Source organism: Vigna unguiculata, chromosome 1 (genome assembly GCF_037176805.1).
Source record: "Vigna unguiculata cultivar grain cowpea cultivar isolate G323 ecotype 2 chromosome 1, ASM3717680v1, whole genome shotgun sequence".
In the NCBI taxonomy this organism is placed as follows: Eukaryota; Viridiplantae; Streptophyta; class Magnoliopsida; order Fabales; family Fabaceae; genus Vigna; species Vigna unguiculata.
The window spans coordinates 30904835-30916741 of NC_140792.1; the positions used below are offsets into that span (position 1 = coordinate 30904835).

General features: G+C 32.2%; 2 protein-coding genes across 3 annotated transcripts; one reads left to right on the top strand and one right to left on the bottom strand.

Annotated features, from left to right (window-relative positions):
* Positions 1-295: 295 nt before the first annotated feature.
* On the top strand, positions 296-3313 carry LOC114190408 (alpha-L-arabinofuranosidase 1-like). 2 transcript variants are annotated; one of them, XM_028079279.2, is made up of 12 exons: positions 296-436; positions 520-765; positions 842-960; positions 1039-1262; positions 1350-1495; positions 1569-1614; positions 1702-1754; positions 1840-1984; positions 2065-2183; positions 2266-2337; positions 2411-2571; positions 2648-3313. In XM_028079279.2, the coding sequence occupies exons 1-12, from the start codon at positions 296-298 to the stop codon at positions 3081-3083; spliced, it is 1908 nt and encodes a 635-aa protein (XP_027935080.2). In that variant the 3' UTR covers positions 3084-3313. The 2 variants fall into 2 exon arrangements, with proteins under 2 accessions (XP_027935080.2, XP_085523177.1); XM_085667051.1 differs by lacking the exon at positions 296-436 and having other exon boundaries at positions 688-765; positions 842-973; positions 1064-1262.
* A 4792-nt stretch (positions 3314-8105) lies between these two features.
* On the bottom strand, positions 8106-11530 carry LOC114178427 (uncharacterized). Its single transcript, XM_028064330.2, has 3 exons — positions 11164-11530; positions 10523-11059; positions 8106-8519 (listed from the first exon to the last, which is right to left on the bottom strand). Exons 1-3 carry the CDS (start codon positions 11462-11464, stop codon positions 8155-8157), a joined length of 1203 nt encoding a protein of 400 aa, XP_027920131.2. The 5' UTR covers positions 11465-11530; the 3' UTR covers positions 8106-8154.
* Between the last annotated feature and the right edge of the window lie 377 nt (positions 11531-11907).

An 11907-nucleotide genomic window follows, 5' to 3' on the forward strand; every position in this document is an offset into this window, starting at 1 on the left:
ATATATATTTATAACAAGATTATACATTAGTATAATTGACATGAAGTTAAGAAGAAAAAAAATCATGATCACTTTCTAAAAGAACATGTAACCTACCTTATTCGTTTTCTTCTCCAGAAAATTTTAACTACTTTACTTCAATTTCAGAAAATTACAACCGAAGAATTTCAACCGAAGCACTTGGTCTTAGAAAATTTAAACTGAAATACTTAAAGATGAGTTCTGCTATGCTCTATAAATACAGCATGGAAGCAACAACAAAAGGCATTGGAAGCAAGAAAGAAAAAGAGAAAAAATGAGTATGAAGATCTTTCTTATTTACTTGACCTTCTTCACACTTTGCTGTTATGCTGAGCAAAGGTCAACTTTGCACATAAATGCCACGGAAGGAGCTGGAAGAAAAATTCCAGACACCTTCTTCGGAGCATTTTTTGAGGTAATTTAGTTTTATTTAGATTTGTGTGAATTTTGATGAAATTTATGGGTAGTGATGATGAATTATGTTTGCATCCTTGGCAGGAAATAAACCATGCAGGAGCTGGAGGACTATGGGCTGAGCTTGTTCGAAACAGAGGCTTCGAAGAAGGAGGCTCAACTGTTCCCTCAAACATATATCCGTGGACAATGGTGGGAGATGAGTCAACCATAGAGATCTCAACCGATCGTAGCTCTTGCTTTGATCGAAACAAAGTTGCATTGCGTATGAATGTTCTCTGTCATTCATCTCATGCTGTTGGCATCTCCAATCCTGGTTTCTGGGGCATGGTCGGTGTCTTCTCATCTCACTACTTTTTTTTTTCTTTCTCTTTTAATGTTTCTAATGTCTCTCGTATTCCTTCAGAATATTGAGAAAGCACACAAGTACAAAGTAGTTTTCTTTGTCAAAGCAAGTGGTTCCATTGATCTTGACGTCTCGTTTGTTGGATCCGATAATACGAAGCTGGCATCAAACAGCATTAGGTATATATATGGAGTTATGATAAACAATTAATTATTAGAATTATTTAACATTGTATTGTATTGGTGCAATGGTGGCAGGTCTTTCGATCGCAATGTTACAGAGTGGACGAGGATGGAGACTGTACTGTTAGCTAAGGCCACTGACCACAATGCAAGTCTCCAAATAACGACAACGAAGAAAGGAGTTTTATGGTTAGACCAGGTTTCAGCTATGCCCCTCGACACCTTCAAGGGTCATGGATTCCGAAAGGACCTTGCTCAGAGGGTGGCCGATCTCAAGCCCACATTTTTCAGATTCCCTGGTACGTAGAACGTAGTTTATAGGTTATAATTAATTAAGGTTAGAAAATATATAATAATGGCGGTTTGGTTTCCATAATATTATATAGGTGGATGTTACGTTGAAGGAGGTTATATGAGAAACGCATTCAGATGGAAAGACAGCGTTGGAGCATGGCAGGAGAGACCTGGACACTTCGGAGATGTTTGGGGTTATTGGACCGACGATGGTTTTGGCTACTTTGAGGGCCTCCAAGTAAGTACCTTTTTTCTTTTCTTTTTTCATTATATCCTAAAAATCTTATCTTTCTCTTTCCTTTCTCCATCAGTTTTCTGAGGATATCGGTGCCTTACCAGTGTGGGTCTTCAACGATGGTATGTTTCGTTCAATAAAATTATTTGGAATAAAAAATTTCAATACAATTACATTTCTTACTAACCGCATATTTGGTTCATATATAGGTCTCAGCCTCACTGACGAAGTGGATACATCTATGATCGCTCCTTTTATTCAAGTCAGTTTCTTCCATTTTCTTCATTATTTAGCATTTCTTTATATATTAAATTTGTAATATATAAAGATTCTGAATTGTGTAACAGGAAGCTCTGGATGGACTTGAGTTTGCAAAGGGTTCAGCAGATTCAAAATGGGGATCTCTGAGGGCTTCCATGGGACATCCCGACCCATTCGATCTCAGGATTGTTGCCATTGGAAATGAAGAATGCGCCATGTCTAAGTATCGAGGTATTTACATCTCTGCTTTTCTTTTTCTTTCTCTTATATATGAAACAAGAACATGATCAAGTGGTGTTTTTGTTGCACAGAAAACTACCTCAAATTTTATGATGCCATCAAGCAAGCTTATCCAGATATCCAGATCATCTCAAACTGCGATGCTTCTCAAAAACCATTGGATCATCCAGCTGATTTCTACGATTTTCATGTAAAACTTTTCTTCAATTTTTATTTTGTAACAACAATTGTCTACAATTCTTTGTTAATGTATACGTATGTACATATTTTAGATTTATACAAATGCGGAGGACATGTTTAGGAAGCATACGAAATTCGATGACGCACCACGATACGGCCCAAAGGTTTGAGCATTAATTAAGTTATGATTATGATATGATTATTGCGACGGAAGATGAAGTTTGATTATGTTTGCAGGCGTTTGTGAGTGAGTATGCTGTTTGGCAATCGGACGCTGGGAATGGAACTCTTCTGGCTGCCGTCGCCGAAGCTGCATTCCTAATTGGATTGGAAAAGAACAGTGACGTGGTCCACATGGTTAGCTATGCACCGCTCTTCGTAAACACCAACGACAGAAAGTAATTTTCTTATCTTTTTTCATTTCATTTTTGTGTATTAATTAATTGATGGTGTTTGATTTGAAATGGTGTGTAGGTGGACACCGGATGCAATTGTATTTGACTCTCACCAGAGCTATGGAACTCCCAGCTATTGGATTCAACAGTTTTTTAGCAGTTCAAGTGGAGCCACTCTGCTTGATTCGACTCTTGAAACCTCTTCCGAGTACATTGTTGCATCGGCAATCCAATACACAAATCCTGCAGAGAAGAAGAAGTACTTGAGAATAAAGGTTGTAAACTTTGACAGTGATCCCCATAACTTTAGGTTTTGTATCAGTGGACTGGATTCCAAGGTGGAAGCATCTGGAGCAACAACAACAGTGATGACAGGACCTAACGTCAAAGAAGAAAATTCGTTTTCAGAGCCAAACAGGATTGTGCCACAACACAGTTCTCTGGAGAAGGCCAGTGGAGACATGAATGTCGTACTTGCTCCCTACTCCCTTACTTCATTTGATCTCTTGATATAGAGTGTCAACACGAATGCATATTTTTTTTTTTTATTTTGTTTTTTGTTTTGTTTTAAATAGGACATATATAAAGTATTTTTTTCATTGAGTTAATACACATTTTTTTCTTCTCGTTTCTATTTATTTCTTTTTCTTATAACTGGATTTTGGGAGGTCAACAGAGTGATATTTGTGAAATAAAAAAAAAAATAAATCCTTATTTAAATAGCTGATACCAGAAAAAAAAAGGAAGAGAGAGATAAAATTTTATTTTTAAGTATTTTTGTCCTTTATATGAGTTGTTGCACTGTCAGCAAGACACAGATCCTCGTCATTGGTGTTAATGCCAATATTCATTTTTCATATAAACATAAATATCAATATTAGAGATTTTTTGTAAAAAAAGAGATATAAGATTTTATTTTTGTCCTTTATATATATCAGTATTTTTGTATCCATAATTCTTTACGAAACTTGTAACTGATTATGTTTTTTTTCTCCTTTTTTACAATAATAACAATAATCTAACTAAGTTAGAACATAACACACTAAATGGTTTAACTAATCAGAACATTAGCAGGCTGTCTAATAATCTATCTAAGCTGTTGAGGCTATTAAAAATTTATGTTTCGTATGATAATTAGTCACAAAAATGTTTAGTCGCTAAAAAAAAAATATCTTTATTTTTATGGTTGATTTTTCTTCAATTTTTATCAATATTTTTTTAATTTGAATTTTTTTATTTGACTAATAGCATTAAATGTTGTTGATTTGTAACCAATTTAATAAATTTTATTTAAAAGATAAAAATTAATTAAATTAAATTAAATTTAAAAATAAAAAGTTTTAGATTAATGTTTAACATAAAGCTAAATTAAATTAAATTAAAAAACCATATTTAATTAGATTAAATTAATTGAAGATAATTTTTAGATTAATATTTAATATAAATTATGAGTATTTATATTATTTATTTTTTGAATTTTGTTGTTACTTAAATAACAACATTTTCCTGTTTATAAAAATTGTAAGATTTCATGTTTGTATTGGTTTATTCTTTAAACTTCATTGAAAGATTGAAAACCTTAAATTTGAAAATCATATTTCCTCCCAAACTCACATCAATGCTTGGATATTATTGATGCATGTATTACCGAATGGAACCAAATACGAAGAAAGGTCTAAACAAATTGTCAATTAGGAGAAAAATATATTTGAGATTTAAATTTTATAAAAAAAAATATGTAATCGTGATCACCAGCGAATTTTAATTGTGAAATAGGGAGTCATTGACTCCCCAATTTTTTATTTATTTATATTTTTATATGTATTTTAAAATTATTTTTATATATTATTATATTATTTATATTAACTTCTTTATTTTATAAACTTCATGCGAGGTTTTTTTTTTCTATTTTATGTATCTTCACTTTGTTTTTTTCTTTTTTCACCCTTAATTTTTCTTTATTTTTAAAATAAAATTATATCAAGGTGAAATTGAAAAGTCAAAAAATATTTTGAATCAATCATTTTTCTTTTGAATAAATTTATTTTTTAACTTTTTATAAAATAATTTATTTTTTTATGTAATAAATTTATCGTATTATTCGAATATAATAAATTTATCTTTCTCAAGTAGTAATAAATTTATATTAAAAAAGTTATAATAATAAGTAAAAAAATGGATTCTTTTCTCCTCATGCGAACACTTTGCTTGACATGAAAAAAAATTATTTAGGTTAATCAAACTTGAAAATTTTCGTTGAATTTCCTCAATTGAAACAGTATAGTATGATAATCTAAGAACTATGTAAGTTTAAGTCATTGTCCTCCACTAAGTACTCTTATATAACTTTTTCTCAAAATTTTAATTTTTCTAAACAGAAACATATTGATTGATATCCTCTAAAATAATTTTTATTTTTAATAAAAAATTATAATATAATTAGAGATTATATTTGTAGTAATTAATAACCCAAAATTCATGACTGAACCAAGTTATTAATTAAATAATCTTCATTAATTAATAAATTTTTTTCTAATTATACATCCTTAAAGTCTTTTATAATAATTATTTAGTATCTTATAGGATCCATTCCTTCCCCTTGTTTTCATTAAATGTATGTGTCTTTTGCTCTCTTAAAAAAATATTTACAGAACACAGTTTTAATAAATATGTATTCATCGCTAGTTGATTTTCCTTCAATTTTTGACTCACGTACTTTTATTTTAATTTTATTACATGACTAATGACAGTAAATATTGTGTATCTGCAAGAAATTTGCATAAGTTTTTTTTAATAAAAATAAAATTCGTAATTAATTAGATTAAAATAACAAAATGATAAATTTTAAGTTTATGATTATTTTTGTCTTTATATTTTCTTTTTGACTCAATTAAATTTTATTACTATTTTAATAAAATTAATTTGATCCTTCCATTTAATTAGCATTAATATTATTTAAAAATATATATGTAAAAATTTGGAAAGTGACGTGTGTCAAATTAAAATGATTCAAAAGTAAAAATAATCTAAATTTTTGACATGACATTTTTAAAATTATTTGGGAATTTTTGACCAATTTTCTCTCTTTTTTTTTAACGAAAAAAAAAAGTGTGATACCTTGTACAGTTTAAAATGAATTTCAAAGCGAATCGAAGGACAGGAAGAGCTGAATTCCCAGGCAGCTCAGAGTCCGTTGTCGGCACGCGAGCAGAAAATTGGGTGGCAGCGGCCGTGCACTTTTGGTGCAATTATTGATTCAAAGGAAGCGGTGTTGTTCGGTGAAACAAATTCAATTCAACCTGCTGCATTTTTAATTCTTTGGCAATTTTAAAGCTGTTTCATAAGAACACAGATATTTGGTTTAAAATTTATCCGTTCTTTCTATCCTAAACTTTTTGTTTTACTATTTTTTTTCTAACTTTGAATTCGAGTAATATATTTATTGGATTCCTTTGAATTTTATAACCCGGTGAATTGAATTATTAAAAGTTTTTTTTATTTCATTTGAATTTTAAAAATTTAAAATTAGGAGATAATATTAGTATTTATGTTTTAAGAACTCTTTTAAATTTGAGTTTAGATTTTCATAAATTAATAGCACAAATTAGAAAATCACATTGTAAATGTCTAACAAGTTTTCATTTATTTCAAGTGTGATAAGTAATATTTATTTAATTATTTATTTATTTATTTCATTTCATATTTCATAAGACATGTTTATATACATATAGTTTCATGGCTGATGAGTCCGCTCTAACCCACTTTTGAATATGTTATTTTAGGAGGTCTCCAAATGAGGGACCAAAAGTAAATTCAACTCCCAAAGTTTCCTCTTAATTGCGTTAGGTTAGAGATAAAGTGGATTTGACCATTTATAAAGACTTTAATTAACTCTTAAAAATAATATCTTTAGTATATGTTAAAGGTACAAGTTGAGCCATTTTAGACCGAATGTCAAGTCAAGTCGAAAGTCGAAACGGACTAAAAATCGATACGGACTAGTTCGGGCTCGAAGGTCTAGACGGGTCATCTTGGGTCAAAGGCATAGACGGTTTGGCACATGTTCATTCTAACAACGAGTCATCCCAAGTTGAAGGTTTAGATGAATTGTTCTGAGTCGGCCTAAGCAAAAGGTCAAGATAGACTGACCCACAATGAAGGTCGAGATAATCGGACAGAAGGTCAATTAGAACCAAAGGTCAATTAGAGTAAAGATCAATTTAAAAGAATAATATTTTTGCATGTTTAAAGAAAAACCCACCGGCTCTGTGAACTTTTTTAATATAAAAGACTTTTTGGTCAATAGATTTTTTTTTTGCGCTAACCCATGTGAACCTGGACTAGATATTGTGAAGATGACCAAATTGACAACTTTGTATACACATGTAAATTTACTTTTCACAAATTTTTTTTTGATGTAGAAATCATTTATGATTATGATTTGATTAAAATTTTATAATTATCTTTAGCGCATGGACTCTTGATTAAGATTTTATAATTATCTTTAGCTCATAAAAATTAGCATGTATATAACATGTTTATGATTTTATTTTCATTAGTATAAATTACATCGGTTAAGTCAACTATAAAAAATATTATATTCACAAACTTTTATTGACGAAATAAAAAATCAATTAATAAAATATGTTACATAGAATCTATTAAAAGTTTCTATTAAATATTATATTACTTATTACATATACTTGGTAAAATGGATGTCAGAGTTTTCATTTTAACTTTGACTATGTTGTGGTAAAATTCGTTGATAAATTATCCGTTTGTAATTTATTTTTTTCAAAATTCATAAATCCATTAGTAAATAAATTTTTGAAATTGTACATTTTTTTAATCTCTCGCTAATTCTGTTGGTAAATTTGAGTAAAATAGATGCCAATTTTCTCGTTAAATATGACAAAATATGTGTTATAAATTAAGTGGAGATAAGTGAGAAAAAGAAAGAGAAAGAGGAGGAAGAATATGAGGAGAATACGGAGACAACGATGACAATTGCGATAGCGACAACAACGATGACGACAATGACACTGACGAAGGAGGAGAAGGAGAAGGATGAGTCGAAGGTGATGAACACATAAGAAAAAATTAACGTTGTTGAATTAGAATTATATATATTTATTTTTAAAGTTTGGAGATCAAAATATATCAAAATTTGAAATTAAATTGAATTCTAATTTCAGGTCCAAATTTAAATAGTCCAAACATATTTAACCCCTTTCATTCAATTTAAAGTGTTTCATAATTTAATAGTAATATTTGATATTAACGTTCTTGAAATTATGAAAATAAGACAATTATCCATCCATTATCTTGGTAGAATACTAAATAGAAACAACCAAAACCATTATATGACTATCTCATGTTAAAATTACTTTTTAAAAAGTTATAATGTGAATTAACATTAAATTAGTGTTTTTATAAATAAGTAAATAAATTGCTAACTATGGCATGTAAGTTAAATGTAATATGTAAAGCCATGTAAGTTTACGTTTAACAAGAGAAAAACGATTAAGAAAAAGGGGGAAAAAAGAAGAAGCAAAAGAAGTGATTATTAAGAGCATTATGTATAGTTTAGAAGCAAAGTCTTCTCTTACAGGCCTCAAAAGGCAGAGTGTAGAAACATCCTAAATCTCTAACAATTTCTTCGATCAAATCCTTGCAGATATAATCTTGCAAAGCCAACCCAATTCTTCCAAGCTCTCGTTTTTCTCCCCAGTCAACGTCCCTACACACTTCATCCACACTTTTTATCATACCTTTGCTACTCCACATCACCCAATGCTCTTCTTCGTTCACTTTCTTGTTCACTGACTCACAAGTCATTCTCTCGTATATGTCTTCGTTTTTCTTGTTCACTGACCAAACGGCTTTGCTCATTTCTTCTTCTCCTGGCTTCTTCAACAACTGTTGTTTTTGTTGTTGTTGTTGTATTCGCGCTGCACACAAAAATGTCACCATCATCGTTAATCATATTATGTTTTAATCCATTACAGATACAAAAAAGTGATGGGATACATAATAGTAATAATAATAATTTGTACTATGCTTTAATCTTGTTAAAGAATTGGATAATATTTAATAGTCATTATTTAAAAAAATAATAATAATAATTTGAAAATTGGACTTATTCACGATGTAGTAGCAGCAGCAGGCAAGCAACAAGGTTCTTTGTTGTTGGGGGAGAGGGTGGTTTGGGTGGGGCTATAAATTAACAAATCCCTGAAAAAGTGCGTCTCTGGGTGACAGGTAAAGCATCAAAGGTGGGTGATTCTTTTCTCTCTCTCCACCCTCCTTTTTCTTTTGAACATCTTTTGACTGCCCCAATTCATGAGGCACAGTCTCTAGAGTGAGTAATAAATTGTGGTCCAACATCCATCCACCAAAGTTACCACATTTTATTGGTCTATTGTGATTTAGGAATCAGAAAAATAAAACCAACCTAAGGGTTTCTTTAAGTTTCTAGCTAAAAACATATAGTAATTGCTGGGTAGAGGACATGAGATATTTTTATCTGTGGTGAAACTAAACTACATAAAAGGAAAATTTGGAAAAGAATAATCATTCAGTGGTTTGGTTTTAACAGAGAGCTGTGGATCACTTTATGTTAAATTGGGTGCAAGATGATTGCAGTGGTAAGAGGGAATTAATTTGTCTCCCACTATGAAGGTCATGATGGTTGGAATACAAAGAAGTTATGATTTCCAAACATGGAATCCTAAAAATCTTGGGCAGCAGCAGTGTGCTTTTCGATCAAACATCATTGTCTCTCCTCTTCAATGGTAAGAAGCAGTAACTACTTTAACTCCATCGAACTTAATTACAAACTATGCTGCTTTCCGGGTTAGGGATTGTGGATGTCCTTTCACAAAATGACAATTAAGATGTTTGGAATTGGCATTATAGCACATGCCACCTATTTGTTGATTTCGATAATAATAGTTAAATAACTTTACCTTTTGACTTGGCATAATAATCTTAAAACTAATATCAACATTTAAAGGGAAACAATTTTGCTACTAATCCAAATATAACAACTATGCTTAATTAGCTAGCTGTGCCCATTCTTTTTCCACTTTAGTCATTTTCATACCTAACAATGGTCAAGAAAATACTTTTGGAAATTTACATTTCAACTTTAAACATGTGTGCCGATCAGAAAAAAAGAAACTTTAAACATGTGCAAAAGATGAGATGAAAGAGACCAAAAGAGGTAATCAGCTCTTCTAATGATCTAAATCCTATTCCTTATCCTGAAAAATCCACGGATATAAAAACATGGAGTACGAAATAGTAATAAGGAATATTCAGACCACATAAGTTAAAACTAGATTATAGAATCATTTTCTAAGGATTATAGTCTCACTTTCTCTTTCTCATCCTCTTCTCATTTTATTATTATTAGTAAGTATCATCTCTCTTCGTACCACGCACATCTTAGCTCCTATAAGATGATAATTGAGTATTATCTAAAACTATAACTAATTTGCTAACAGTGTTTTGTGGGAGAGTTTTCATAAAATTGATTTCAAAGAAATGTGATTTATGTTTGGATGTATTTACTCTATAAAATTAATGAATTTTCGGAACATTTTTTAGCTAGCGTAAGAGTTCAAAATCAATTATAGAACCAAAATAAATTTCTTAATGTAGAAAAAAGTGAACATTTGTAAAACCAAAGCCTTTCTAAGAAAAAATGCTAGTATAACAGGTTTTAAATCAACGTAGGTAATTACACTTCTTGAGTCCATGCAAGAAGTAGAATTAAGCTACTTTATTATAAGCATATCTTATGAAAGAGTAAAATTACAAATGAGGAGAATTATCGTAGATTTTTATTCGGCCACATTAATCTATAATTAAATTGAAAAAAAAATTATCTATATTTAAAACGATGAAAATGCTCAATGGGAATGGATTCTGCGGTTAAGCGGAGGCTTACCAAATGAATGTCGTCCCGAGGGGCAACTCGGACTGAGTGGAGAACGAGTGAACTCGTCAAGCACGGACACAGGACTCGGTTGCTGTTGCTGTTGCTGTTGCTCGCCGTTAACCACCGAACACTTCACCTCCGAAACCGTTCTCAACTTATCATCCAAGCAAACGGAAGCCACCGCCGGCGACGGTGACTTCCGAGGAGGATCTGCCAAACGCACGGCCTCGATTATCTTCTTCAGCGCTTTGAGATCCTCGTCGCATCTCTGCAACGCACCGAGCAGCTTCTGCCTCTTCTCCACCACCGAATCCGTCGGCGCCGGAGCCGCCTCTAATCCCATGAGCCTCGCTACAATCGCCGGTCCCTCGCGACGGCTCTCCTCCGGAGGCGCCTTCACATTGGAGCGGCGAATCTCCGCCGGCAACGTCGGGCTCCTCGGAACCTCGCTCGACAGCTTCCGTTCGCTGGCGGCGGCCTTCGCATTTTCCGGTCGCGAATTTTCGGCGGCGGCGGGAGCGGAATTCTTATTAATCTGCCTCTTTCCTGAGAATAAGGACAAAAGAAAAGAATATTGTGTGACTAAAATTTTCCGAGAAAGGAACGAAACAGATATGGTGTGGGCCCGAAAAATGCGAAACGAAACGCACCAAATGTGAGGAAGCGCCGAGAGCGACGCGCATTGGAGCTGGAGATGAAGTGGAGAATGCCCGACATGCAGCCGATTGTTTTCGCCTGAAGCTTCTCCGGCGGAGTTTCTCGCCGCGACGACGACGGCGACACCGCGCTGCTTTGTCGCTTCATCACTCTCTCACACACACTTACTCTCTTTCTCTCTCTCTCTCTCTTCCTTCGTTTGACTCGCCTACCCCTGCGTTGTGTGAAAGAGCAACGGTTATCACAAAAACAACGTAAACTAAAGCAAATTGCACGTGGAATGTTAATTATCATGTCTCGGTTACTTTTCCTCTTTTCGTTACTGTCTTTCTTTTTCTTTTTCTTTTTCTCTTTTATCTGCGGAATGGTAATTAATTTGTTAATAATTAGGTGTCTCCTTTGTATTTTCCATTCTGATTAAGTTAAGTATTTATTTATTTTTTACAATGTGATTAGAAAGAGTATTTTGTTTTGTTGCACGGGATGTGAATGAATGGCACCCCCAAAGAAGGGAAAAGTATGAGTGAAGGAATGGTCAATTGGTCATGCCTTCGCCATCCAATTATGCATGACACTCATTATTAACAATGGAGTGAGGCTCCTACGTGTAACCTGCTTTCAATTTCAATTATAAAAAAATAAAAAAACTAGTTAAACCTCTGCAAATATATCATGATCTTAATCATATTTATTTATTCTTTGCGAGGATAAATTAATCATACTTAAAAATTTTATTA

Coding starts and splice junctions, on each gene's coding strand:
- LOC114190408 (XM_028079279.2), top strand. CDS start 296: ATGAGTATGAAGATCTTTCTTATTTACTTGACCTTCTTCACACTTTGC. Junction 437..519: donor TCTTCGGAGCATTTTTTGAG/GTAATTTAGTTT, acceptor CATCCTTGGCAG/GAAATAAACCATGCAGGAGC. Junction 961..1,038: donor CTGGCATCAAACAGCATTAG/GTATATATATGG, acceptor CAATGGTGGCAG/GTCTTTCGATCGCAATGTTA.
- LOC114178427 (XM_028064330.2), bottom strand. CDS start 11,464: ATGATAATTAACATTCCACGTGCAATTTGCTTTAGTTTACGTTGTTTT. Junction 11,060..11,163: donor TCGGCGCTTCCTCACATTTG/GTGCGTTTCGTT, acceptor CCTTATTCTCAG/GAAAGAGGCAGATTAATAAG. Junction 8,520..10,522: donor CTCGGGACGACATTCATTTG/GTAAGCCTCCGC, acceptor TTTTGTGTGCAG/CGCGAATACAACAACAACAA.